This window comes from Podarcis liolepis (assembly GCF_965112155.1).
Source record: "Podarcis liolepis genome assembly, chromosome: 17".
In the NCBI taxonomy this organism is placed as follows: Eukaryota; Metazoa; Chordata; class Lepidosauria; order Squamata; family Lacertidae; genus Podarcis; species Podarcis liolepis.
Window position 1 is genome coordinate 5,457,598 of NC_139571.1, and position 26,329 is coordinate 5,483,926.

Below are 26,329 nucleotides of genomic sequence, written 5' to 3' on the forward strand. Positions count from 1 at the left end.
TATTCTGCTTCATTAGATGTTCTAGAATGCTTCCCCTGTGCTGCCACAGGATCACTGGCCAGACAGACTGTAGCACAACAAAAGTGGGAAAACACCGCCCGCCCCCATGTTTGTAGTAGGATAAATTTCAGCAGGAAGTAACAAGATATGCACTGATTGGAAGTGAAGCAGTCTAACCACCCCAAAACCTGTATAGGCGCCAATAGTATTGAAAGAGGGGTCATATATGACTGCCCCAACAGCATCATGAGTACAAATAATCATGGATGCACAATAAAGGGGGCATCAGGAAGGCCCTTAGTTTTAAAGGTTTTACTGGACTCAGACTTTGAATGCCTGCAACTCACATTTAACTTGTGTGGTCTTTCCCTGGAAGGATATCAATTTTTTAGCTTTGATACTAGAATCAACAGCTTTCCTTGTTGGTGAAATTGTGGGAAAAGTGGGATCTGGGACGCTGGCATTTGTGAGTACAACTAGGCACAATCCGGGCAGCCTCCCACCACTTCACTGATGTTAATCTTCCTTATTCAAAAGTGGCTTTCAGAGGAGAATGGGGTCTTGGGTTTGTTTGTTTTCTTATAAGTAGCTGCAGCACAAGTAATGTATATTTTGCCCCTAAATGGTATTATTTCCGTGGTGTGGTTCTAGAGTCAGTTGTTATTACTGCTGCTTCATATTTTAACCAGTTTTTTGGTTTTAAGGCTGCTTTATTACAATTTTGGTGTTTTGTCTGTTATTGTTGTAAGCTGTTGAATGAAGGGCAGGTGTGCAGCATAAACTATGTTCCTTGGTGGACTATGTTTAATCAGGAGAGCAGGTCTATTGTAGCTGAACATGTCTCTACCTTCCCCACTCCTTTTTACAGGAATAATGTGTCTCCATGATCCATTTAATTTTGCACAAAAAATACTGAAGGCACTTGAAGAAGCTGGCATTCTACTGTGGAAGCTCCTCCTGGGCAGCCCAAGCCATGCCATAGCTGGAACTTGCTGAAGACAAAACTCACTCACACACCTCTGTTGTTAATACAAATTAGTATATATGTTTCCCCCTCTGAAACAAATTTAAACCCCCAAAGAGCAGGGCATCAATGGAAGCTCAGTGGCAAATTTACAAAGCCAGCGAAGAGTCGACAGGGTGCGTTATCTCTGCTCAAGGTCAGCATGTATCCCCTCCTCTTTTTTTGTCTCCTATTGTGATGCTTTAGAAATGGGAATGAATATACCCATGGAAAGGGAGGATTAGGAGATGTACAGGGAAGCGGATTTGGACCAGTGCATTTCAGGATGGATTTTGAGGTGCGGATAAATTAATTCCTTGCATGCATTAAAAGATGGGTGAATGGTGAGATACCAGGATGGAACAGGAGTTGGTGGAAGGTAGTCAAATTGTAGATCACCAGATGGCTTTGGGTGGCCTGCCTAGTGCAGGGATAGGGAACATGTCCGTCCCCCCGCCCCCGACTCCAGCTCCCATAATCCCTGACGATTGGCTATGCTGGGCAGTGCCAGTGGGAGTTGGGAGTCCAACAAAATCTGGAGGGCCACAGAATCCCTAGTCCACACCTAGCTATCCAACTATAAGCGTCTGCTTATAGTTGGAATCCTTTCAAAATAATGATAAGCCAGGTGGACTCTGATCTGACGCTCACTGAGAGTGGTAGGGCACAAGGCAGAGAGGCCAACAGGAGGTGAAGTCAGAGCCAATGGCAGCCAGAGGTGAATTAATTCCAGGTCCGACCCTTTGGGTTACAAATGGAGTACATAATAAAGCAGATTAGTTGTGCCTTAACTGTTAAAGAGATCCTGAGTGTTCATGTTTGCTTTGTAAATTGAAAGACATTGATGGATGTTCCCCCTTTTTTCAGTAGATCGTTCAGGACAAAAGTCGCTTCACTCCAGTACAAATGTACAAACTGCCCTGCCCAGCAACTAATTTTTAACGGGTCGGTTTAGACAGTCAGCAGAAACGAGTGGAAAGGTGTTTTTTTCCTGGATTCAACAACACTGCAGGTGGGAGTGGCGTGCCCGAGTGCAGCGTTCCCCAAGGCGAAGGAGTCCCAAAACAAAACTCCGTGTCCCACAACAGGCAAGCAGTAGTGAGCAGCTGAGATGTACATGGAACATCTTTTCCTCAAATCTCTACTGATAGCCACACTGATAGCCACACTTTTGCCAGTGTCTTGGCTTGCCCGGGGGGGGGGGGGAGAGAGCTGAGATACATAATGGGGGGGCATTGCAGGCAGATATACAGGAACATAGGGAGGATTCAGGATGGGTGACTGGCTTAAGCCTGGTGATTGACTTAAAAAGGCAGGGCCCGTTTACCATATACATGACAAATAGGGTGAGCGGAAGCACTATTTCTCACAAGCATAAAACTGGGTTTCTTTTTGCATTTGTACACGTTCTTCCCTAAGCCAAGAAGGGAGGCACTGTGTAAAAGTATGTGCTTTGCTTATGATGGGCCAATTCACCAGTCTGGCAGGGGTGGAGGTGCAGAGGACAGGTGCTCATTGTGAACTTGCTGTTGTCATGCAATCCAGGCTGCAGGGGACGCATCCGACCACACGCAGAGCACTCATCCGAATTATTCCACGGGGAAACATAGGTGTGAGGGCAGAAAAGCAGGCGCAGATACTCCTGGAATACTGTATGTAAGGTACGCAAATGAGCTGGGCATGCTTAGCAAAATAGGCAAGGAAGAGAATGTGGTTGGAGATAGTTGGAAAGCAGCAATTTAAAGATGGGTGGAGGGATCAGTAGCTCGCTTCCGTCTATGGCTTAGTAGGTGGAGGGACTGCACAAAAATCTTCTTCCATGCATAGGAAACAGTGGATGTCAGAGAGAAGGGTTGTCCTTCCGTTGGTTCTTCATGGCCTGAATGTAACATAAATACTCTGCATGCGGAAGGTCCTGGGTTCAACCCCCAGCACCTCCAGAAAAGACCTCTGGCTGGAATCCTTGCAAGCTGCTGCCAGTCAGTGTAGCAAATGCTAGATGGACCAGTGGTCTGGCTCGGTGTGAGACAGCATCCTGTGTTCCTTTGCATGGACAGCACATGTTCCCACCACCTGCTCCCCGATGGGGAAGCATTCGGCCCCAGCATTTCTCACCTGCGGTATGAAGTGGCACATTCAGCCTGGAAAAGAGCTCGACTGCTTTATCACCACCTCATCCGCTGCTTGGGGGAACTACCCCATAATATATGTCTTCTCTGATGACGAGCTGCGGGATCAGAGCACCCTCCCGTTGTTATTCTTTTCTCCTGTTCTTCCAAGGCGCCCATGCTGCAAGCAGTTAATACACGTGCTCCAAAAAATTATCAAGAGAGATGTGCCCTCCCTGCTTATTGGTCCCAGAGTCACTGTACATGAATGCCGTGGGTTGTTGTGTGGTTGTGGGGCTCTTTACCCCAGTGCAGAAACAACCCCAGGGGAGCCATGTGGGGCAGGAGAAGCCTGTGGAGGAAAGCCTGGTGGAGAGCCTAGAAGGTGTGGATTGGGTCCAAAAGGGAGCAAATGTCCTGGCAACATCATGGGGCTGAGAGTATAGAGGGCAGCTGCTTCTTCCCCCATCAGAGGCGCTGGCATCAACTCCAGGGGGGTTGGGGTGGACATGGCAGCTTCCCCGGAATTCCCCTTGCGCTTTTTGGACTTGGCTGAAGAGACCTTGCGGTTCCGGGTCTGGATCCCATCCTTGCGCATTGCCAAGGGACGATTCACCTGAAAGGCAGAAGATGGAGCCGTGAGTGAGCGTGAGAGCAGTGCCGCAGAGTGGTCGAGAGCCAGCGAGCAGAAGGAATCGCAGGAAGATCATAAAGAAGAGGCCAGAGCAATAGCTGTTTGCAGAGCAGGTGCATGGTTCAGATAGAGAGCAGAGAGGCGCAGGGTTGGCTATGGAGCCATACTAACTCAGAAGTAAACTCCACCAGGTTTGACAGGATCACTTCTCAAGGCAGAGGGCCTTCTCGGTTGTGGTGCTCTCCCTATGGAACACCCTCCCTTCAGATGTCAAGGAGATAAAGAATCACACAACTTTTAGAAGACATCTGAAGGCAGCCCTGTATTGGGAGGTTTTTAACACTTGATGTTTTTAGATATACTGTCAGCCGCCCAGAGTGGCTGGGGAAACCCAGCCAGATGGGTGGGGTATAAATAATAAAATTATTATTAATAATAATTATTATTTTGTTTGCTTGCTTGCTGTAGTGCAACATAACGATACAGTTACTGTTCTGGAAAGCAAATGAAAGCAATTCCTTCCTGACGTTAGTGTGCTAAAAATGCCACTTCACATACGCACACTGCCTGAAGCAGCCCGAGGAGTAAACAGATGGGGGGGGTGCATGTTGCAGGAGCATGTATGTCTGTGGCAGCTGGCGGATCCACAGCCTGAGGCAATTGCTTCATCCTGCTTCCTGGCCATGACAGCTCTGCAGGAGAAGCTACAGGGTAGGCAACCCCAGGATCTGAGGACGATGGGAGAGGCACATCCTTGGTCTGGGAAAAGGGTACTGAAGGTGCTCCCTTTGGAGCAGTATAAAGTCACCCAAATTTGAGTCCTCCTCAAGGCAACATGGGAATGGCAGAAGCCTACCAATTTGTTCTCAAACATCTGGGGGTGGGGGTCAGATTTATTTCCCCCGAAACAGGCAAACTAGGAGGGAACATGTTCTTTTAAAATCCATGGGTTGTATCCAACTAAGTCTTACTTAGAGTAGACCCACTGAAATTAAGGGGCATTAAGTTAGCCAAGTCATTTACATGGATCCGCTCTGGGTATGACTGGACACAACACTATGTACCTTTTATCAAATAAAACACTCAGGGCTTATCCACACGTAACTTTTGTCCTGCTCTTTCCAGGGACACGTCTGCACTTAAAAGCTTCGTGTCCAAGCATGTGTCATTTTTTCTCCTGCCCCAATCTTTCGCCACAGAAACCCGCTTTTTAGCTCTCAATTAGAGCAAACAACAATTTGGGCTTTCCACAGATTGCCATTTGCAAGAGCACAGAAAGGTGCATAAGGCTTATTCTGCTTATTCTGAAACAACAAGGGCAAAAACACTTCAGAAAGCCCGAAAGAATAGGGAGGACAAGAATGAGAAGGAAGGAATGCTGATGGAATAGGTGGACGAGGCAGCTTCAGGAAGTTTCTGGGCCATATACCGTATTTTTTGCCCTATAGGACGCACTTTTTTCCCTCCAAAAATGAAGGGGAAATCTGGGTGTGTCCTATGGGGCGAATGCAGGCTTTCGCTGAAGCTTGGAAAACGAGAGGGGTCTGTGCGCACCGACCCCTCTCGCTCTCCAGGCTTCGGGAACACATCCGCAGCCTAGGCAGCCCTGCGGGAGGTCCCGCAGGGATGTCTAGGCTGCGGATAGCAGCCTGCTTCCCGGAGCGTCGGGCACCCTGAAAGCAGAGCGCCCGGCGCTTCGGGAACACATCCGCAGCGTGGGGAGCCCTGCAGGAGTTCCCCGCAGGGCTCCCCACGCTGCGGATAGCAGCCTGCCGCCCGGCGGGCGGGGTGCCCTGAAGCAGAGCGCCCCTCGCGCCAGGCAGACATGGGCCAGCCCCACAAGCTCGGGGGACAGCAGGGAGGCGCAGCGCCGCCATCCCGCTGTTCCTCGACCTGGTTCGGTTTCCCCAACCTGCTTTTGGGGGGGAAATAAAGGGATTTTCCCCCCCTTTATTTCTCCCCCAAAAAACTAGGTGCGTCCTATGGGACGGAGCGTCCTATGGGACGAAAAATACGGTAAATTGCTGTTAGGAGCTACAGGTGGTCCAGGCAGCAGAAAACAGGTGGGCAAAGGGGGAAGCTTCTGCAGGTTCCCTTCTGAAAACATCTTAAGAAGAAACCATCAGGTTTAAGTAATAAAGTGTAGTTTGTCAGGATGGCTCGTTTGAGGCCATGGCACGCATTTATGGCAGTGCCAGGGTTTGAACAGCAGGCTTCCTGTTTCAGTGCTCATGCAGCCCTGTCCACAGTGCCGTACCGTTTCTTGTTATCCTGTCCACCAGCTTGCAGACAGAATTTGACAGCTATCACAGCACACTAAACATCTGCATTCTGAAAAGGTTAGCATTTGGGGAGGTATTTAATGACACAAATGAGTTTTCTCAGTTCTAGGGAAATGCAGATTTTGAGGACAGTTGTGCACACTTATTTGGTGTGGCAGGTCTACTAGGCCAAAACAGTCCTTAAGTCACTTATTATATGTCGCTTTTATCGATCTAAAGTCAGCTTTCGATACAATCCCAAGACATGCATTGTAGCAAAAATTGGAAAAGAGAAATATAGGCCTCCGTCTATTATTTCTCATCAAAACATTATATACTGACACATCAATACAAGTAAAGGTGGATCTGGCTGGCCATCTCACCACTAGAATTAAGACCATTACTGGAGTCAAACAGGGATGCATTTTGGCGCCTTACCTGTTTAATTTTTATATTAATGACATGGTTAAAGAACTGGAGGGCCTACAGTTTGCTCCTGTCACAATTCTCGACCAAAAACTCTTAAGTTTTATTGTATGCTGATGACCTAGTACTTGTATCTAGAACCCAGGTAGGCCTGAGACGGCTGCTTGTGAAATTAAGTTCATATTGCACGAGGAATGCTTTATCTTTCTATAAACTTAACATAAAATCAGTGTAATGCTTTTTATCCATTAAATGGGTGTTTGTGAGAGAGAAAGAGAGAGTGCAAGAGAGAAGCAAGCAAGCATTCATGAGATAATCCTGAGGCTGTTATCAAGACACTCCAGATCCAGTTTTCTGGACACAATCACACTGAGATGCCCTTATTCCATCAACCAAACCCCCTATTGCCTTGGCTTACATTGTGCAGCTTGAAATAGAGACCGCAGGCATTGCATACGGGTTCTCCGTTCACGTTTCGGCGCCAGAGGGTGGTGGTCGTCGTCTGGCAGTTACTGCACTGGGTCCCGGCTCGCTTGCTGACAATCTGCATGGTTGAATACGATGAAGATTGTTACATACAGCGACAAATGGAACCTGCAACAAACTGTTGCAGGGAGTCCAGCCACGCCACTCCATTCTCCTACCTACCCAATCCTGCCCACCTCTGTCAGTCAGATTTCCAGGCACCCCCCCCCCACCAGAATGTACCTCTGCAAGCCTCAATGTTGCCCTGAACATAAAAATATATTACCAGACGTTTCTTTGGCCGGATGAGAGGCCTGTTCTGCCCATTCATCTTGTGGTAGAGCCCACAGGCATTACAGAGGTAGTGACCAGTGCCGTCCCTTCGCCACAGAGGCGTGGCTGTGGCTCCGCAATTCACGCACTCTCGCGCCTCTGAGGAAAGAGATGGAGACAAGCAGTCGGTGGGGAAGTGGCAGAATAGCTCAGAGGGGGGCAGGCATGAGGCCTTTCACTTTGAGGAGATGCTACTAGCAGCATGTCTGATGCAGTGCTAGGCTGGAGAAGGCCAGACAGAGAAAGCGCAAGAAAGACGCCAAGAACAATGATTTTTGGGTAGAGGAATATTAATTCATTTACATAATGGGTAAAGGAAGCCAATCTTTGCCTGTCTAATAAATGCTGCTAGAGCTTAATCTCCATTATGGATCCGTCTTGGCCTATAAGCTCATCCTAGAACCTAAGAGGTCAGCTCCAGAACGTGTTTTCAATGCCAGAGTCCAGATCTGGAACCTGTAAGGTCATAATTATTGTGCCGCTAAGCATATGCAGAGTATAATGTGGGAAAGAAATATGTTCTACATTTAATGAGCAGAACTTTGCAGCTCAGAGGTGGCAGTTCATGACCAAGATTAAGCCACAGGCACTCTAGCATTTTATAGATTTGCCTGTAGATATCGCTTCTCCTAAACACATTTTTTACGCTGACTATGTCTTGTGGTTGCCTCTGGTAAACAGCTTCATGGTTGGTCAGCTCTGACATCCAAGCAGCACAAAAAAAGTGCTGATCAGCTGCGCTGGCTAGAGTACATAAACTCTTTCAACATCATGGCCAAACTTCCCAATGGGAAATGTAATCTGAGTGATCCACACATTTGGCATTTTTAGGTTTTTCTTAAAAAAAAACCACAAACAACAACCTGCATTTAAATATTCACATTAGGACTGAAATGAAAAAAGTATTTTGATGCAAATTTTTAACTTTGGTACAAAACTTTGGTAACAAATTTGAAAACGCACAATCTGCCTCTCCAGTCTGCACCATTTTACCAAGGTGTTTTTGTTTTACAGGCAGGCGAGCTTTTGAAAGAGGTCTGGAGTCCATTGTGTCCCATCGTTCCCGCTTTGCTCCGCAGCCCATGTGATGGTCCCCCAGCAAAAATCCTCACCAGTAGGAGAGAGCTGTGTTGCCCCCCGTAGTTTAGGGGAATACCCAGCTGTCAGGGGACTCCCAGATGGCGGGAAGTATCCAAAGTCCTGCCCCATTGCGTAAGCTGCTCCAGTCGGGGTTCCTAAAGGCAGCAGTTCAGCATGCGTGGGGCTCATCCGCTCCGTCTTCAACATCTCCAGGTACCTGGGACTCCCCTTGTCATCGGGGCTGAGGTCCTTGGGCGAGGGAGGCGCTTGGAGGGTCTGATATGAGGACGTGGCAGAGGTGTAGATTGGGAGTCCAGCGTGGGGCTTTCCAGAAGCACTGGAGACCCAAGCTGCTGTGCTATAAGGGTGCCCATCCACCCACTGCAAACCATTGAGGATGGGATACAACTGCCGCACTGTGGGAGAGGAAACAAAAGGAAACATTAAGTAGGGTGTGCAGGTGTTCAGGGCAGTGGGCCTACACTAGAGTTGGCCAAGCAGGCTCTGCTGGATCAGAATAAGGGGCTCCTTCGTTCGGTATCCTGTTGCCAGCAGTGGCCAGTTAGATGCTTCCAAGAAGCCCGCAGTCAAGGTATAGGGACAGCCTCGCTCCTCTCACACGCACGCACCAGTATTCAGAAGAATGCAGCCTCTTGTCCTGTTCTGGCCCCATGGAGGCCTCCGCCGGGCTGGAGGGCGGGTGGTGCAGCACCACGGAGAGCTCCCAGACTCTCTTCACACCATACATTTAAAGGACATGGAGCCTGTGAGCTGTAGTTTGTTCAGGGTGCTGGGAATTGTGGGTGTAATTAGGCTAACCTGGCCTCTTCATTTGGTCCATGGCCACCTGTCACATGACATCCAGCACAGGTCAAGCCATGGTACCAAATTCAAAAGGATGAATCAGGCATGGCTTGGTGTCCCCCCCCCCAAAAAAAAATGCAAGCCATGGTTGTAAAGGAAGAATTGGGAGTCAGTTTTTCCTTCCTTCCCTTACTTTTATTTCATAAAATTCCTTCCTTCCTTGACTGCAAGGAAAAACCTCAAAGCAGTTTCCTTTGCAGCTGCAAGTTTAAGATTGAACTACATGCTGTAATATGACATCAAGTGATTGACTGGTGGGTGGACCTTTCAAAGGTGGGCCAGTTTAGGATACAGCCCTCTGGCTGGATCCACATTCCCACAGTGAGGACTGTGAATGGCCATACAATGCCGAGATTGCAATCTTAGCCATGACTACTCTGAAATAAGTCCCACTGAATTAGGTGGGGTTGAGTACCTTTTGTGGGGGGTATGGAAAATGGGGGTTGGGGGAGGTAATGGAACAGAGTATCTTGGGAAGGAGCATAACAGTCTGTCAGGAACCCTGAATAGAAGCAGCCCACAACGTTGATGTTTTTTTAAAATTGAAGGTTCAACATATACTTTAATATTTGCAATGTAAAAACACAACGGTATCACTGTAAGCCCATCAGCCAGAAATTCTGAGAAGGAGGCGGTTACATAGATGCACTAACACATTACTTTTGCCTCCAAAGTAATAGTAAAAGTCTCTTTGAGTGCACAGAGGGCCTTTGCCAAATGCAGCATACCCATCTATGATTCAAAAGGGTAATTACAAGGGCTAATAGCTTGCAGGCAGAGGGAGGTGGGGAGGGTATTGGGATCAGCTGCTTAGTATGTTTAAACCTCTTGCAACCACTGTATACCTACCTGGAGAGTGTCTGTAGGATTCAGACATACGAGAGAAGTAGGTGGGCATGGCACCAGCATCAACCCCCTCTGAAGCAGGAAAGAATAGGTCTGCATCATCATTTGCTTGCAAATGGGGATGTTCAAAATACTGGGGGGCAGAATCTTCATTCCCCACAGTAGAATAATCCATTGTCTGTTCTTAATTGGAATCTTCCTCTGCAGATGATAAAACCTGCAATGAATTTATTTTTTTTAAGCATGGCACATGAGACAAGGAGAGTCCAAATTCCTGACTGAGAAGTGAATGAGATCTAGTACATTGCTAGGGCCTAGTGATTAGAACCAGCATTCATGAGTTTTATCTTGCTTCCCCTTTACTTCCAGAACACTCTGCAGCAGAGGTCGCCAATGTGTTGCCCTCTGGATGACTGAAGGTGTAAATAGGTGAATAAACCATATTTCCTAAAGCACGACAGTTTCCACCGTGTCTTCTACCTATTCACCAAAGGGACACAGACCCTGTGTGTGTGCCTGTAATCCCATGTGCTCTTGCCAGAGAGAGAGGCAGGCACTGGGCTTTTGCAACACTATTTATCCAGTAATAAATATATTTATGTTCCTCTTATGAGAGTCAGTGTGGTATAGTGGTTAAGAGCGGTAGTCTTGCAATCTGGGGAACCGGGTTCGTGTCTCCACTCCTCCACCTGCAGCTGCTGGGTGACCTTGGGCTAGTCACACTTCTCTGAAGTCTCTCAGCCCCACTCACCTCACAGAGTGTTTGTTGTGGGGGAGGAAGGGAAAGGAGAATGTTAGCCGCTTTGAGACTCCTTAGGGTAGTGATAAAGCGGGATATCAAATCCAAACTACTCCTCCTCTTCTTCTTCTTCTCCTCCTCCTCCTCCTCCTCCTCCTTCTTCTTCTTCTTCTTCTTCTTCTTCTTCTTCTCCTCCTCCTCCTCCTCCTCCTCCTCCTCCTTCTTCTTCTTCTTCTTCCTCCTCCTTTGGCAGCTGTTCTTGGTAGTAGATGTGGCAGCCAATTCCTGAGCGTGCCAGTTCTTAGATACCTAGCAGCTCTATTGCTGGCAACCAAGCTACTTCAGACCAAGATCAGTTTGAAGTTTGCCCCATATTGCATTTTAGTCTTTGTGGAGGTGACCTGAAAATCCCACTTCAAAGTCCATAGTGCAGTATCCAGACTGCACACAAAGGATGAGAGAGTATGAGTAATAATAATAGCAAATAAATATAATATTAATGCTGCTTTGCTCACCTGCCCCCTTTCAACTAAAGCGGTGCCAAAATTTCTCAGAAGACATTTTTCTGAGAAAATTCCATCCCAGAAAAAAGAAGGCAATTCTGCAGAAATGTTATCTGACTATCTCCACACACACAGGGACGGAGAGAGAGAGAATCAACCAACCATTTCCTCCCTCCCACAGTGTCCCAGAACGATGCCAGGCCTGGGGCATTATGGGGTGTGCAAAATGGTGGTCAGTCTACCTAAGGAGGTACTCTTACTGCCGCTTGCAGAAGCAACAATAACAAGCTGTGCTACTGGCACTTCTTTTTGGCCAGTTATGTATTGCCAAAAAGGAGGATCTGCATCACGAAAAAGAAAAAAGAATCAAAAGGGGCATCCAATTCGCACAACATTGTAATATGCTAGTTCATATGTTCACACAAATGTAGAAATAATTACTGTAATAGAAATAGAATACATATCAACATTGTGGTGAAGACAGCAGGTAGCTTTTGCTGCCTGCTCCGTCTGCTGACCAGGCGCTACTAACTGCTGATGGACAATGTCAAGGCCTCTGCTGTTCTCCCTTATCCTTAAATCAAACTTTGACTTCAAAGAGGGGACTGTCTTTTGTAAAGCACAACACATCCTGCAGTTACACACAAGGGTTTCTATCAACTAAGTTCCACTCAGAGTTAGACTCATTGAAATGAATGGACCAAAGTTAGTCATGTCCATTATTTCCAATGGGTCTTTACAAAATAGGACCAACATTGGCTACAAACCAAGCATTTCTAACCAGCTCTAGGTTTCAGAGTCTAGAATCACATCTGTAAATGTGTGCCTCTGCGTGTTCAGTTCTCCACCCGGCAGCCTATCCTTAAACCACATTGGAACTGAAAAATAAAAGGACACCGGTGTGACTGCATAAAGAGCTTACAGATGAGATGAGAATTAAGAAGGGCATGTATAAGAAAAGGAAGAAAGGGGAAATTGCAAAGGAGGAGTATACATGAGTAGCCAACAGTTGCAGGGGGGAAGTCAGGCTGGCTAAAGCTCAGAATGAGCTCTGGCTTGCAAGAGAGGCTAAAAATAATAATAAAGGTTTTTTCAGCTGTATCACATGGAGGAGGGAGCAGGCTTGTTTTCTCCTGCTCTTGAGGGTAGGACTCGAACCAGTGGCTTCAAGTTGCAAGAAAGAAGATTCTGACTAAACATCAATAAGAACTTTCTGACAGTAAGAGCTGTTTGACAGTGGAACCGACTCTCTTGAGAGATGGTGCACTCTCCTTCCTTGAAGGTTTTTAAGCAGAGGTTGGATTGCCACCTGTCAGGGATGCTTTAGCTGAGATTCCTGCACTGCAGGGGGTTGGACTAGATGACCTTTGGGGGTCCCTTCCTACTCTAAGATTCTGTGATTATGCAGTGCCCAAAATGGGGTGGTGATAGAAAATGGAATGATTTCAGAGTGTGAACGAGAGGAAAGTGTCAGTACAGTGGTACCTCGGGTTAAGTACTTAATTCGTTCTGGAGGTCCGTTCTTAACCTGAAACTGTTCTTAACCTGAAGCACCACTTTAGCTAATGGGGCCTCCTGCTGCCACCACAAGATTTCTGTTCTCATCCTGAGGTACAGTTCTTAACCCGAGGTACTATTTCTGGGTTAGCAGAGTCTGTAACCTGAAGCCTCTGTAACCTGAAGCGTCTGTAAACTGAAGCGCCTGTAACCCGAGGTACCACTGTATGCCTTTCAACCAATGTCAGCGACTGGGCTCAATAACTGGTTCTGCCCCGACTGGGCTAGGCGACTGGAGCACTTTCAGAGACCTTCCAGTCCTGGAAAGCAGGTCTCAGTGCCCTGGACTCACAACTGTGAGCAGCAGACTCAGCAGAGTATAAATAACGTGGAATTAGCTGTGAAGCATAACTTCTTTTGTTTCTATCAGCTACTACAAACTAACGAACTACCGGCTTGCATGAGTGTTACAGCTCCCACTCAGCCATCTAGTCACTACATAGATAAGACTCTCTCCACACACAGAGTCAGGCAATCAGTCAGGAGTGGAAGAGTAGAAGAGCAGTTTCTGCCCCCTCCTTTCTCAAAACATCAGGTCAGGAGATTCTCGCAATGGGAGGGGGTGAAAATATCAACAGAAAGTGGGAAGGTAGGCCAACTGTGTCCACCTGAAAAGATGTGAGATGGCATCCTACACTATGGTCAGCCCTGGGTGTAGAAATATCTGGGCCTCCACCAGATATTTGCAACTCTGTCCAAAAGATGTTTGGGATGGATTGGTGGGGAGGTGGCGAACGTCTTGGTTTTTGCAGCCCATCCTTTAGCGCTCTACAGTGTTAAAATGGGAACACATTGCCCCCATTTTGATCCCTACCATTAAAACAGCATGGCAAAGATACATTGGGGCACAGCAACAGATTCCCACGGGATAAACAAAAAGAATTGCATGATAAATGTAGCGCAGGTTTGGCTCTTCCTAAGGCTGTTGGCAGTGGAGAGCAACCGGGGCCTTGTGCTTAGATGGGAGTTGGATTTAATGAGAACCCAGGTGAGAGCAGTGCTTGCAACGCCTTTCTGGATTTGCCTCCTTTGCCCAAGGAGGGCAGAGAAGTCCAGGGCCTGTTGGAGGAACCCCTTTCCTAGTGACTCTGCAATTCACCCTCCCTTCCTCTTATCTCTTTCTCTAACCAGTCTCTTTCTCAGAAGTGACATCTTTCCATTAGTTATCAATATCAGCTTCCAGATCTAATGAGGCTCCAGAAAAAAAGAAGTGTGTGGGTTATTTGAGTTTGGAGCGTGTCAAGCAAAGACTGGACAAGGACAGGGAAGACCTAGGTTCAAAACCCCAGGCAGCCACAAAGCTTATGTTTTGGGGGGTGGCAGGGGCAGGACTCTCTTGGGCTTCCCAGAGCTAAAATTGTGAGGCTAAAATTGGGGAGGGCTGGGGAAAGAAAAGCAATGTTTATCACCTGAGACTCCTTTGGGGGAAACACAGATGTCTGTATTGTGCTTGTATTTCTCTCTTAAAAGGGACCCCTGACCATTAGGTCCAGTTGTGGCCGACTCTGGGGTTGCAGTGCTCATCTCGCTTTATTGGCCGAGGGAGCTGGCGTACAGCTTCCGGGTCATGTGGCCAGCATGACTAAGCCGCTTCTGGCGAACCAGAGCAGCGCACGGAAATGCCGTTTACCTTCCCGCTGGAGCGGTACCTATTTATCTACTTGCACTTTGACGTGCTTTTGAACTGCTAGGTTGGCAGGAGCAGGGGCCAAGCAACGGGCGCTCACTCCGTCGCGGGGATTCGAACCGCTGACCTTCTGATTGGCAAGTCCTAGGCTGTGTGGTTTAACCCACAACGTCACCCGCGTCCTATTTCTCTCTTACACTCTGGCTAATTTCAGCTTTGGTAGTAGGGATTCAAATCAGGACGCCAATTTGGGGGCTGAACCAGAGCAAACAGCAGCCCATGCATAACCTGAATTGCCTTTTGTTGCACTTCAGCTTTAAAGAGCCGGTTTTCATGGGCAAAGCTTGCGGGCAAAAACAGGGCGCTTGGACATGGAGCTTTCAAGTGTGGACTTGTGCCCAGATAGCACAGGGCAAAAGTTAAGTATTGATAAGCCTTAAAGAAGAGGCAGTTAGCAGGCAGAGTCATCCCCTGGGCTAGTTGTAAGAAAGAAGAAGGAGAGGAGGAGGAGTTTGGATTTGATATCCCGTTTTATCACTACCTGAAGGAGTCTTAAAGCTGCTAATATTCTCCTTTCCCTTCCTCCCCCACAACAAACACTCTGTGAGGTGAGTGGGGCTGAGAGACTTCAGAGAAGTGTGACTGGCCCAAGGTCACCCAGCAGCTGCATGTGGAGGAGCAGGGAAGCGAACCTGGTTCACCAGATTACGAGTCCACTGCTCTTAACCACTACACCACACTGGCAGGTGATTGAGGAAAGACTAAGGGGGATGGGGTAGTGCCCCATGTGCCCTAGTGGACCAGCCCCAAGGGAGCACCACCTGCTTTCAGATCTGCTGGAAGTAGCAAGACCCCATCGCGTTAACCTGCCATTCACAAGCACCCTTCCAGCAGAGCTTGCAGTTCCTTGCCTGCCAGGTTCTTTTGGGACTTCCTGCAGAAAACTCCGCATCCTCAGCTACATCTTTCTAGGACCCTGTTCCTCTGCCCTGTGAATGGCAGTTGGATCCGGTGCCAGGCCTTATCGCCCGATCTTTGCAGTGTGTTCAGTCATGGGGTACCAAAGGAAGCCTTTTGAAATCAACCTTGTACGCATGCCAGCTTCCTCTGAACGTGGGACTAGTGGCGCTGTTGTCCTCTGATTCATTTCCTCCCCCTTTGCACCTCTGGGGCCTTTAAAGGACCTCCTCGATTCTGTTCTGTGGGAGGGGAATGGGGGACCAGATTCTGAGTCATAGGCTGGGCTGCGGAATTCAGATACACATTTTTATATGTGGGTATTTGCTGTACTTTTTTGCAGCGCTGTGCCTGCTCTGCAGCCCCCGTCCTGGGCCAAGGGAGCTCGAGGTGGCTTACAAATCATATTAAAGCGAGCAACAAAATGACAGCAAGGCAGTACAGTGAAAAACAAACTTCAAAACCAGATAAAAACAGTATAAATAGTACAACGAGAATGATCGGAAGACTTGTTTTGTCAGAAGTCTTTTTATTTAGGTGTTTATTTAAGTGTTAACAAGGAAGATTATGCTTTTCTATGTATGTAAATCTGCTTTTTCTTTTTTTCTTTTGTATTTTCTTCTTTTTTTCTTTCTTAATTGCTTTTTTCTTTAATTTTCTTTTTGTAATATGAGGTTGTAAATTCTTTGTATATGTGTGTAATTTAAAATAATAAAGATTATATTAAAAAACAACAACACAGAGATTGTTTCAATTGACAGCTTTGCAGCATCTTCGGCAGCATGTCTTAACATCCATGTCTGTCTAAAAATCTGCATCTTCAAACAGCAGCAGCAGAGAGGGAGCCAGGGGTATTTTTTAAGAACCCCAAATCCCGGGTCTTTTGCACCAGGCTTTGCAGACCCTTCCAACTCTACAAGTCTTTGATTCTCAGAAACCAAGAAGTCTTCAATTTGTTATAGCTTCCCATTTCATCTGAATCAGGAAACTATAATTAACAGCTTCCAAACAGGCCCAGAGATTAAGCCAATTCAAAACCACAATTTAATACTTTGGCTTGTTTTGAAGCTGTTAACCATGGTTTCCTGGTTCAAATCAGGTTTGCCAAATTATTACTCTCCAGATACAGTTGGACTACAGTTCCATTGGCCTGGGACTGCTGGGAGTCCAATAAATCCAGAGAAGATCACATTGGCAACTCCTGTGATGGTTAACGAAAAGATTTAACGTTGTTTTTTGCTTGCTTGTACAAAGAGAGGAATGGAAGGAGCTCTGTGTGTGGCTGAAAGGCTCGCTCATATCTCAGCTTTCAAAGGCAAGATATGATCATCCAAACATGGTCATTATCTCCATATTGTATTTGGGAAGCCTGAAACTGCCTATAGCCAGTCAGTGAGTTCATGGCTGGGGCTACTTTTGAATGCAAGACTTTGCAGCTCACATTCCTATACCATATATGTGCAAACACATGTAACCCTCCCCTCAGTTGCCCCTTCTGAAAGCAGCTGTTCAAAGTGGTATGTTGGCATCTGTCCATCTCGAGAGTGGGCCATCAGGGGCAAAGTCAAATCATTGGAGAGTTACAGCGCCTGCTGTGGCTGTACAGACCAGTATGGGAGAGACATGTTTTGTTGCAGCTGGGGCAGAGGAAGGCATCTGGTTGTGCTGTTGCAGATACACCACAGCGTTTCTTCTCCCTGCGCTCCTCCCGGTGGTCATTTCTTCTCTGCTCACTGCTATGGATGCACAGCCAGACAGTCTGTCTCTGTCTGGCTGTGCAAATGAGAGGCACAAATACAAGATGGGGGACACCTGGCTTGAGAGCAGTACATGTGAAAAGGATCTAGGAGTCTTGGTTGACCACAAACTTGACATGAGCCAACACTGTGACGCGGCAGCTAAAAAAGCCAATGCAATTCTGGGCTGCATCAATAGGAGTATAGCATCTAGATCAAGGGAAGTAATAGTGCCACTGTATTCTGCTCTGGTCAGACCTCACCTGGAGTACTGTGTCCAGTTCTGGGCACCACAGTTCAAGAAGGACACTGACAAACTGGAACGTGTCCAGAGGAGGGCAACCAAAATGGTCAAAGGCCTGGAAACGATGCCTTATGAGGAACGGCTAAGGGAGCTGGGCATGTTTAGCCTGGAGAAGAGGAGGTTAAGGGGTGATATGATAGCCATGTTCAAATATATAAAAGGATGTCACATAGAGGAGGGAGAAAGGTTGTTTTCTGCCCCTCCAGAGAAGCGGACACGGAGCAATGGATCCAAACTACAAGAAAGAAGATTCCACCTAAACATTAGGAAGAACTTCCTGACAGTAAGAGCTGTTCGACAGTGGAATTTGCTGCCAAGGAGTGTGGTGGAGTCTCCTTCTCTGGAGGTCTTTAAGCAGAGGCTTGACAACCATATGTCAGGAGTGCTCTGATGGTGTTTCCTGCTTGGCAGGGGGTTGGACTCGATGGCCCTTGTGGTCTCTTCCAACTCTATGATTCTATGATTCTAGGAGCTGCAGTCATCTATCAGGGATTCCCACACTGTGTGCTTGATGTTGGCAGCCTTCATGTCACATTTGCAGACATCTTTGTACTGCAGAGCTGGTCTGCCAACGGACCTGGTGCCTGAAGCCAGCTCCCTGCAGAGCATGTCCTTGTGGATCCTGCTGAGGACGAGCCATCATACTGGACAGTCGCACATGTTCTCATGGAAGGACACAATCATCTCGCGGAGCTTAGGTGAGCTTTCTATCTTGTTGAGCAGAGTCATTTTCAGCTGATGAGGTCAACGACCTGACAAAGGCCATGCACAAGGGGCATCTCCTGCTCTCGGCAATTCTCCTGCAGCTGGCGCAGTGGGAAAAGCATGTCTACTGTAGACCTCTGAGCTCTAAAGCTGCACTGTGACTCAGGATAGATCCTGTCAGTGAGTGACTTCAATCTGTTGAGAACTACAAGGGCAAAGCCTTTCCCCACAGTACTGAGCATGGAGATTCCACCGTAGCTGTAACAGCCGTGGTGGTCCCCTTTGTTATTCTAGAGCAGGGGTCTCCAACCTTTAAGACAAAAAGAGCCACTTGTGGAAATGTAAAGAAACTGAAGGTACATTCTTTCACCTTTGGTGGACGTGCCCAAGGATTAAGGCTTTCTGGGAGATGATCTATAATGAAATGAAAAAGGTATTTAAATATACCTTCCTGAAGAAACCAGAGGCCTTTCTCCTGGGCATGGTCGGCCAATTGGTGTTAAAGAAGGATAGAATTTTTTTTATGTACGCTACAACAGCAGCAAGAATACTGATCGCAAAGTACTGGAAGACACAAGACCTACCCACTTTGGAAGAATGGCAGATGAAGCTGATTGACTGTATGGGACTGGCAGAAATGACGGGCAGAATCCGTGACCAGGGAGAAGAGTCGACAGAAGAAGACTGGAAAAAATTCAAGGACTATCTACAAAAATATTGTAAAATTAAGGAATGTTGAATGATGCTGGATTGAAATTAAGCGGTTTCAAGCTGTAACTATGATAAAATGACTTTCTTTTTGTAAGCAAGAATTTAAAGCTATAATAATTTAAGATGTGGCGATAAGGATTTGCTGTATAAACAATTTAAACTGGGTATACAAGAAGGGGAGGTATGAGGAGGTCGGGGAAATAAGTCACAAGAAAATAAGTTATGAAATTTATGTGTTTTTAATATTTTTATGTTTGTTTTTTCTTTTTTGTTTGTATAAAATTGGAAACTTTAATAAATATCTTATAATAAAAAAAGACAAAAAGAGCCACTTGGACCCATTTCTGAAGAAGAAAAAAACTGGGAGCCGCAAAACTCGTCATTATAAAAATAACTTTTTTGTCACTTTGTTTTATTATTTCTTTGTTTGACCCCTCAGAATTACTCCTCCTCATAGAAATAAACATTAAATTAACAAGTTACCTTTTTGTGTGTGTGTCTTCTTCACTCCCCTTCAAAACAGTGACCAGCGTACATGCCCCTTACAATGTAGCGGGCCGGCGGGAAGGTGACGTCGGGACGGTGCATGACTAATGCACGCACCGCCCCCATGCGACGTCACAGCCAGTACAGCGCCCGCCACAGTGGGGAGTGTCGGGATGCACAATGCGCCTCCTCCCCTCGCTAGTATCCGCCCCGGAGCCGCGGCAAAGGTGTAAAAGAGCCACATGCGGCTCCGGAGCCGCGGGTTGCAGACCCCTGGACTAGAGGGTCACAGTGCTGGAGTCACACATGTCTTGTGATACTGCTTGAAATGTATGGTGCAGATGGGGCCCTAGAATCCATCGTTACTCCCCAAAATGTGTAACAGGCCTTCACAACTTGTCACCCACTAGCAGAATGCAATCTGCACCAACCATGTGTGAGATGGCCTTCCAGGGGCTTAGTAAATCTTGTTTTCCTGCCTCCCACCTTTGATGTCAAAAGCCCAAGTCAATGTCAAGCAGATGGCAGGCCACAGATGCTGTGCTGTCTTCAGCTTAGCAAATCACAAGTCCAAAGGGTCCGAAATATACGCACCAGTCGTTTATGTGATTCTTACTGGGGAAGGGCCACAGATCAGTGGTAGAGCATCTCCTTTGATACAGAAGGACTCAGGTTCAATCCTTAGCCTCTTCTGCTAGGGCTGGGATTGTTCCTTGTCTGAAACCCTGGCCAGTACTAGCTGGGCCAGTGATCTGAGTATAAGGCAGCTTCCTATGTTTTTATTTACCAGGGATAATGACTAATTTCTGCTATCTGTTCCAGGTAAGTTGCTTTTCCAAATTTTGCATTTCAGGAAATTTGTCAGTGCAAGCAGCTAGAATCATTCATCAGGGTTCAGCTCCCTTCCTGGGCTCTCCAGCAATTAAATCTCTGACTGGAGGTGGACAACACACCTTGCCTCTTGTGCACCTTCATATGTGTATAAACATGAACATGAAGACACCATGCAGGGCACAACTCTCTATCATTTCATACACTGCAGCTGCTGCTCTTGATAACATATTGTAGAAGAAGCATTCCCCCCCCCCCCCGGGACATCTCTAATCAAAGGGACAAAATTCTGAATTTAAATACTATAGAAGGTCCTGAAGTCAATAAGGAACATGCTTTGTTGGATTGTCAACCAGTGGAGGGCAGACTATGGCAGGGTAAATAAATGCAGTATCTATAGCAGGTCAATGAGAGACTTCAACAATGTGTACAGTGGTACCTCAGGTTAAGAACTTAATTCATTCTGGAGGTCCGTTCTTAACCTGAAACTGTTCTTAACCTGAAGCACCACTTTAGCTAACGGGGCTTCCTGCTGCCGCCATGCCGCTGCTGCGCGATTTCTGTTCTCACCCTGAAGCAAAGTTCTTAACCCGAAGTACTATTTCTGGGTTAGCGGAGTCTGTAACCTGAAGCGTCTGTAACCTGAAGTGTCAGTAACCCGAGGTATCACTGTAATAATCGGGGGGGGGGGAGAACTCAAATAGTGAAACTTCTTTTGAAAATAGGGATGTTAAAATAGAGCCTGTGCTGTATTCATCTCTGAAAATGTGAAATATGCCATACAGCACAGCCCCAAACAACTTATGTCCTAGGCTTTATGTAAGTGTGTGTGTGTGTGTGTGTGTGTGTGTGTGTGTGTGTGTGTGTCCCCACGTGCACGCAGAAACACACAAATACATATATAGTGGTACCTCAGGTTACAGACGCTTCAGGTTACAGACTCCACTAACCCAGAAATAGTACCTCAGGTTAAGAACTTTGCTTCAGGATGAGAACAGAAATCGCAGCGCAGCGGCAGCGGGAGTCCCCAATAGCTAAAGTGGTACCTCAGGTTAAGAACAGTTTCAGGTTAAGAACGGACCTCCGGAACGACTTAAGTTCTTAACCCGAGCTACCACTGTAAACATCAAAGCAACACTGCCACAAACATCCATGCCACACGCATCAAAGGCATCACCTTATCTCTGGGCTACACCAGTCCTTATCAGCAGGAATGAAATTTCCTTTTGAATATTTTCATTTCAACCAAAATTACAGTTGTTCCCATAGCCATTTAGTAACTGCACTCTGCACACTGTTACCGAGCTGGGCATGAGAGATGCTTCCAGAAACTTATCACCGGCTTCACCGGCTTCAGATAATTATCTGTGGGGTATTTGTTATCGGGACACTATTGAATCACAGGCAGCAGTTTTAATCCAGCCTGAAACCGTTCAGATGCTGCTCCCACAGAGATACCGGCTTGCATTTCAGCCTAAAGCTTCCCCCTTCAGAAACTTCACAAGAACATGGGACCTTCCAAAGAACCCAGGTGTCCGAGAGCCTAGGCAGAAGGTAAACCAGGAGGACTTCCTGGCTTTGCTCTTTCTAGTAGAGTCCATCCTCTCAGGCCCTCTACTCCTGCCCCAACTCCATAGATCCCAAATGGAAAAGTGGGACCGAGAAGTCTTAAGAAGTCAGGAGACAAGAATAGAAAACCCATCCCACTTCCATTTCTTGAACTCCCATTTTCCTGCCACCGTTCCATTTGGATCCTTACCAGGACAAAAAATTAGAGGCAAATGGAATAGTCTCTGGGATCAGATGTTAAGGTGGTTATATGGAGAGCAAAAGAAATTAACATGTGTCCCATCCTTTCACTATATTCCATTCCTGTTTACCTGTCCTCTCTGTTTATCCATCCATCCATTTTCTTTCTACCTGATGAGTTTCCCAGTACAAGGTCATTCTACTATCCTTTCCTCATGCAGGGGTTTTTCACCCACTCTTTTTCTGTAGCCACCAGTTTCATGTGGCTTGATCCTTAGTTTTGAATCATTCTGTACAGAGTTATGTCCATCTCTAAAGCTTAAGTGTGTGTGTGTGTGTGTGTGTGTGTGTGTGTGTGTGTGTGGCAATATTTCCATATTTGGTGCAGTGTGGGAACAAGAGTGTGAGCTGGGAAGTCCCCAGTTCAGAATGCGCACCACACATACAAAGAATTCTCAGGACTGCAGTTTACCTCTGAGAGAACTACAGTTCCCAGGATTCTTTGGGGTTGCTTTAAATGCACGGTGTATATGCAGCCTTGGGGTCCTTAAGCACGCTACACTCTCTCAGTCTCAGTTTCCCCACCACCGTCTGCAACGTGGGGATAATATTACTGGCTTACCTTACAGGGTTGTTCTAAGGATGACTGAGATAATGCACATGAAGCAGTTTGGGTGCTCTGATGTGCAACATTAATGCTAAAAGCACAAGAGTCTTGTGGCACTTTAAAGACTTAACAGATATATTGTAGAGATGATCCTAGTTCCAATGAAATAAATTAATATTAAATGTTATTAATTGTCTTTCCCAATCGTGACTCTCAGGGTGGAATCCTCAGAACGTTGTCTTGCATGAGGAGGAGTTCAATTGGAACCAACAGGACTTCCGTACAAGTCAGTTGGTTTCGAATAGAGATGTGACTCCCATTTTACAGATGAGAAAGTGAGTCACTGCTTCTGTTTGAGATAGGGTTTTTCGAACCCAGTCCCCCCACATCGAAGGACCGACTTCCTTCCACCACATTGACCGGCTTCCTTCACACGTATAATTCTTGGGGCATTTTTGCCATGGGTGGCTTAAGAACAGCCCAGTCCTGGGTATATTTCTGTGGAAGTAAAACCTACTGCATCAAATGGGACTTCCTCCCAAGTCGCTGCACATAGGACTGCAGCTGCTAGATTGTTTGCTTAAAATGGTCTCCAAAGTGAATGCAAAAACTCCATTGTTATTTGCTTGCACGAAGCGCAGCATCAAAACAGGGCAAAAGAGGATCAAACGTTCCCTTGTGGGAAAGCATGTCTATCTGTGAAGAAACTGGTTGATGTGCTTGTCTGAAACTCCCACGGCATTGGTCTGGAACTCTGGGTGGCATGTTTTGCCTCCAGTGCACAATGCTTTTCTAGTGCGCAGTCCCTGTCCTCTCCCCATGCTACTTATTACAGTCGTACCTCGGGTTACAGACGCTTCAGGTTACAGACGCTTCAGGTTACAGACTCCGCTAACCCAGAAATATTACCTCGGGTTAAGAACTTTGCTTCAGGATGAGAACAGAAATTATGCTCCGGCGGCACGGTGGCAGCAGGAGGCCCCATTAGCTAAAGTGGTGCTTCAGGTTAAGAACAGTTTCAGTTTAAGAACGGACCTCCAGAACGAATTAAGTACTTAACCCAAGGTACCACTGTAGTATTATTATTATTATTATTATTATTATTATTATCATTATTAAAATTACTAAATTGTCCTTCACCCAAATATTACAGGGCGGTTTACAATATTAAAATACAAAAAATAAATAAAAATACATACCATAATAACAAGCAATAACAATAATGCTCCTCATAGAATCATAGAGTTGGAAGAGACCACAAGGGCCATCGAGTCCAACCCCCTGCCAAGCAGGGGGTTGTTATTTAATAATTTTATGTACACTTAAGAATAGTCCTGCGCTCTTCCCTTCCTTGCACAACACTGATCCTTTCAGCATCTTGACACAAACAGCAACCTTCCCATTTGCCTTCTCTGCCATGTCCAGGCAATTTTCCCCTTCCCCATTGTGTTCTTGCAGGCACCTTTCTGACCTCGGCAGGTTCTGTCAGCCTTTGTGTTTCTCACTTGCAACAAATCTGCTCTGCCATTTCTCAGCCATCCCAATGTGTTTCTCTCACGGCTTTCATGCTCATTTTTCTGCTTCTGTGCTCCTGATTCACTTCATTCTCTGCCCTTTTTTTTTTAAATGAAATTTGGGAGTTTGTATTTCCGCTACTAGAAGTTGGTGCGAGGAACTGTAGATCTGCTCTGGGTTTTTGGTGCAGTTATTTTAACTTTCCAGCACAACTGTAAATAGTAGAACTCAAAACCTAGCACATTTTGCCCGAGCCTATGCCTGTTTGAGTCAGAAACATGTCCCCTGCGATCTAGTGAGACCTAGGCACAAATAAGTATGTGTTTATAGGATTGTGGCCTTAACTCTTTCCCAAAGGATCTACAAGGATTATTTTCTTGAATTCACTCTCCATGTTCAAAGCCCTGACTCACCATCGAATCAGACTTAGAAATTGACAAAGATTGGAGGTTAGCTCATCTATTAATCTGTTTACTCCCTCGTCTCAGTTATCACAATCTGTTAGGCTACCACTACTCCCTTTTAATCTGTGGAGTGATAATCACATCTAGATGTAACTTTTTAAAAAATCAAGTCAACCATATACATTCCCGACAATTTATACCTCGGTCCGTTGTGTGATTGCTTTGCGTCTAGCGTTCTCGAACTCACTGCACTTTGGCCATGCACTGCCAGTTTTCCAACACCCTTTTCATTTGAAGAGGGGAAAGTTTGCCTTGTCTCTAGCCGACCCATGCTTGGAAATGTTCATTGTGCCAAGGCAGCCAACATCAGGGCTAAGCCTTTGAAGCTCTTTTCCGTCCCAAAGCTCAGACATAGACCATGCAAAATAATAACGATGATGAGGTTGCCTCTACCCATGTACAGAGTGCACTTCTCTCAGCCCCAACAATACAGTAGCAGTGAAGGGCATCCAAAGCAGAGGATAAATTTTTGAGGCCAAACACGTCTCATCTTCAGCACTTTGCCCTATCCACCCGTGTTGCAATCCTACTTTTCTGTCTACCCCATTCCTCTAGCCATATCCATTACTATTCTTAACAATTCCTCGCTTTTGTCCATTACTCAAAGAGAAATCAACAACTGTCCTTCAAACAACTGGAATTTGGGCATGCATTGAATCAAACTGACCTGGTGCAGAGCAAAAACCTTGGCAAATTTTTGAACGCGTCTTGGTCCACGGAGCCTAGAAAGCGTGGGGAAGGGGCTGGGTTGACACTGGAGAAAGTGTCACCACTTCAGCCGGTTGATGTGCCTCAACCAAGTCCTCCTACGATGTCCCAGGCTGTACTGGTGGGACAGAGAGAGAGAGAGACTGAACACAACAGGGAGGGGACCGATGACCAAAAAAAAAAGTCAGCAGCAACCACCCAAGTGATGTCTCCGCCTCCTCCAAAGGCGACCGGCAAGGAGGATGAAGAAGAGGGAGAGGGAATTGGAGGAAATACACAAAAACTCATATGCAGACCAAATAAAACCAACACCCTTCGTTTGGAAACAATTCAAGGGATAAGTTCAAGTGTGTGGAGCGGGAGAATTAGAGGGCCAAAAATTCTGGAGATTGTATCAAGGGTTGGAGGGGGAGCTGTATTTAGTGGGTTGGTGACAAGCCTGGAAGCCCAAACTCCTAGATCTCATCCCAATCTATGGGGTGAATTTGGGGCCTGGGCTTGTGCAGGGAGAAAAGAGAATGTGAGACGGTAGGAAGTCAGCAATGCAAGTTCCTGTATCTTTTATGCTCTTATCTCTTGCTATTTGGATCCACCAGCACAAGATATCTTTTGCTCAGCCTTCCGTGGAGGGAGATATGTAGCTGAGCATTTTCCCCCACCCCACCCTGAGAGAAGCAGACATCTTGTTACAGCTGTTCACATGTATGGAGAAATCACTGAAGGTTGTGCAGAGAGGGGGGCGGAGAATCCTGACCACTGCTTGCCCACCTACTTGCCCTCCTCCCCGCTGTGTTTCTATATGGATCCTGAAAAGAGTAGCCAAGCATTTTGGACTATTGCAATGTGCTCTACGTGGGGCTACCTTTGAAGGTGACTCGGAAACTGCAATTAATCCAGAATGCGGCAGCTAGACTGGTGACTGGGAGTGGCCACCAAGACCACATAACACCAGTCCTGAAAGATCTTCATTGGCTCCCAGTACATTTCAGAGCAAAATTAAAAGTGTTGGTGCTGACCTTTAAAGCCCTAAACGGCCTTGGTCCTGTATACCTGAAGGAGCGTCTCCACCCCCATCATCCAGCCCAGACACTGAGGTCCAGCACCGAGGGC

At 46.6% G+C, this 26,329-nt stretch overlaps 1 protein-coding gene and 2 long non-coding RNA genes across 5 annotated transcripts; 2 read left to right on the forward strand and 1 right to left on the reverse strand.

The window, feature by feature from the left end:
- Positions 1-1,022: 1,022 nt before the first annotated feature.
- GATA1 (GATA binding protein 1) lies at positions 1,023-26,329 on the reverse strand. 3 transcript variants are annotated; one of them, XM_083483139.1, is made up of 6 exons: positions 24,652-26,329; positions 10,024-10,237; positions 8,343-8,726; positions 7,184-7,329; positions 6,851-6,976; positions 1,023-3,727 (listed from the first exon to the last, which is right to left on the reverse strand). In XM_083483139.1, exons 2-6 carry the CDS (start codon positions 10,193-10,195, stop codon positions 3,413-3,415), a joined length of 1,143 nt encoding a protein of 380 aa, XP_083339265.1. In that variant the 5' UTR covers positions 10,196-10,237; positions 24,652-26,329; the 3' UTR covers positions 1,023-3,412. The 3 variants fall into 3 exon arrangements, with proteins under 3 accessions (XP_083339265.1, XP_083339266.1, XP_083339264.1); XM_083483140.1 differs by having other exon boundaries at positions 25,197-26,328; XM_083483138.1 differs by having other exon boundaries at positions 25,179-26,321.
- LOC310697017 lies at positions 2,536-17,133 on the forward strand. The gene is made up of 3 exons (XR_014520851.1): positions 2,536-2,664; positions 8,245-8,523; positions 15,747-17,133. It is a non-coding gene; the product is annotated as an uncharacterized lncRNA (long non-coding RNA).
- Positions 3,666-4,187, forward strand: LOC310697043. Its single transcript, XR_014520899.1, has 2 exons — positions 3,666-3,781; positions 3,813-4,187. It is a non-coding gene; the product is annotated as an uncharacterized lncRNA (long non-coding RNA).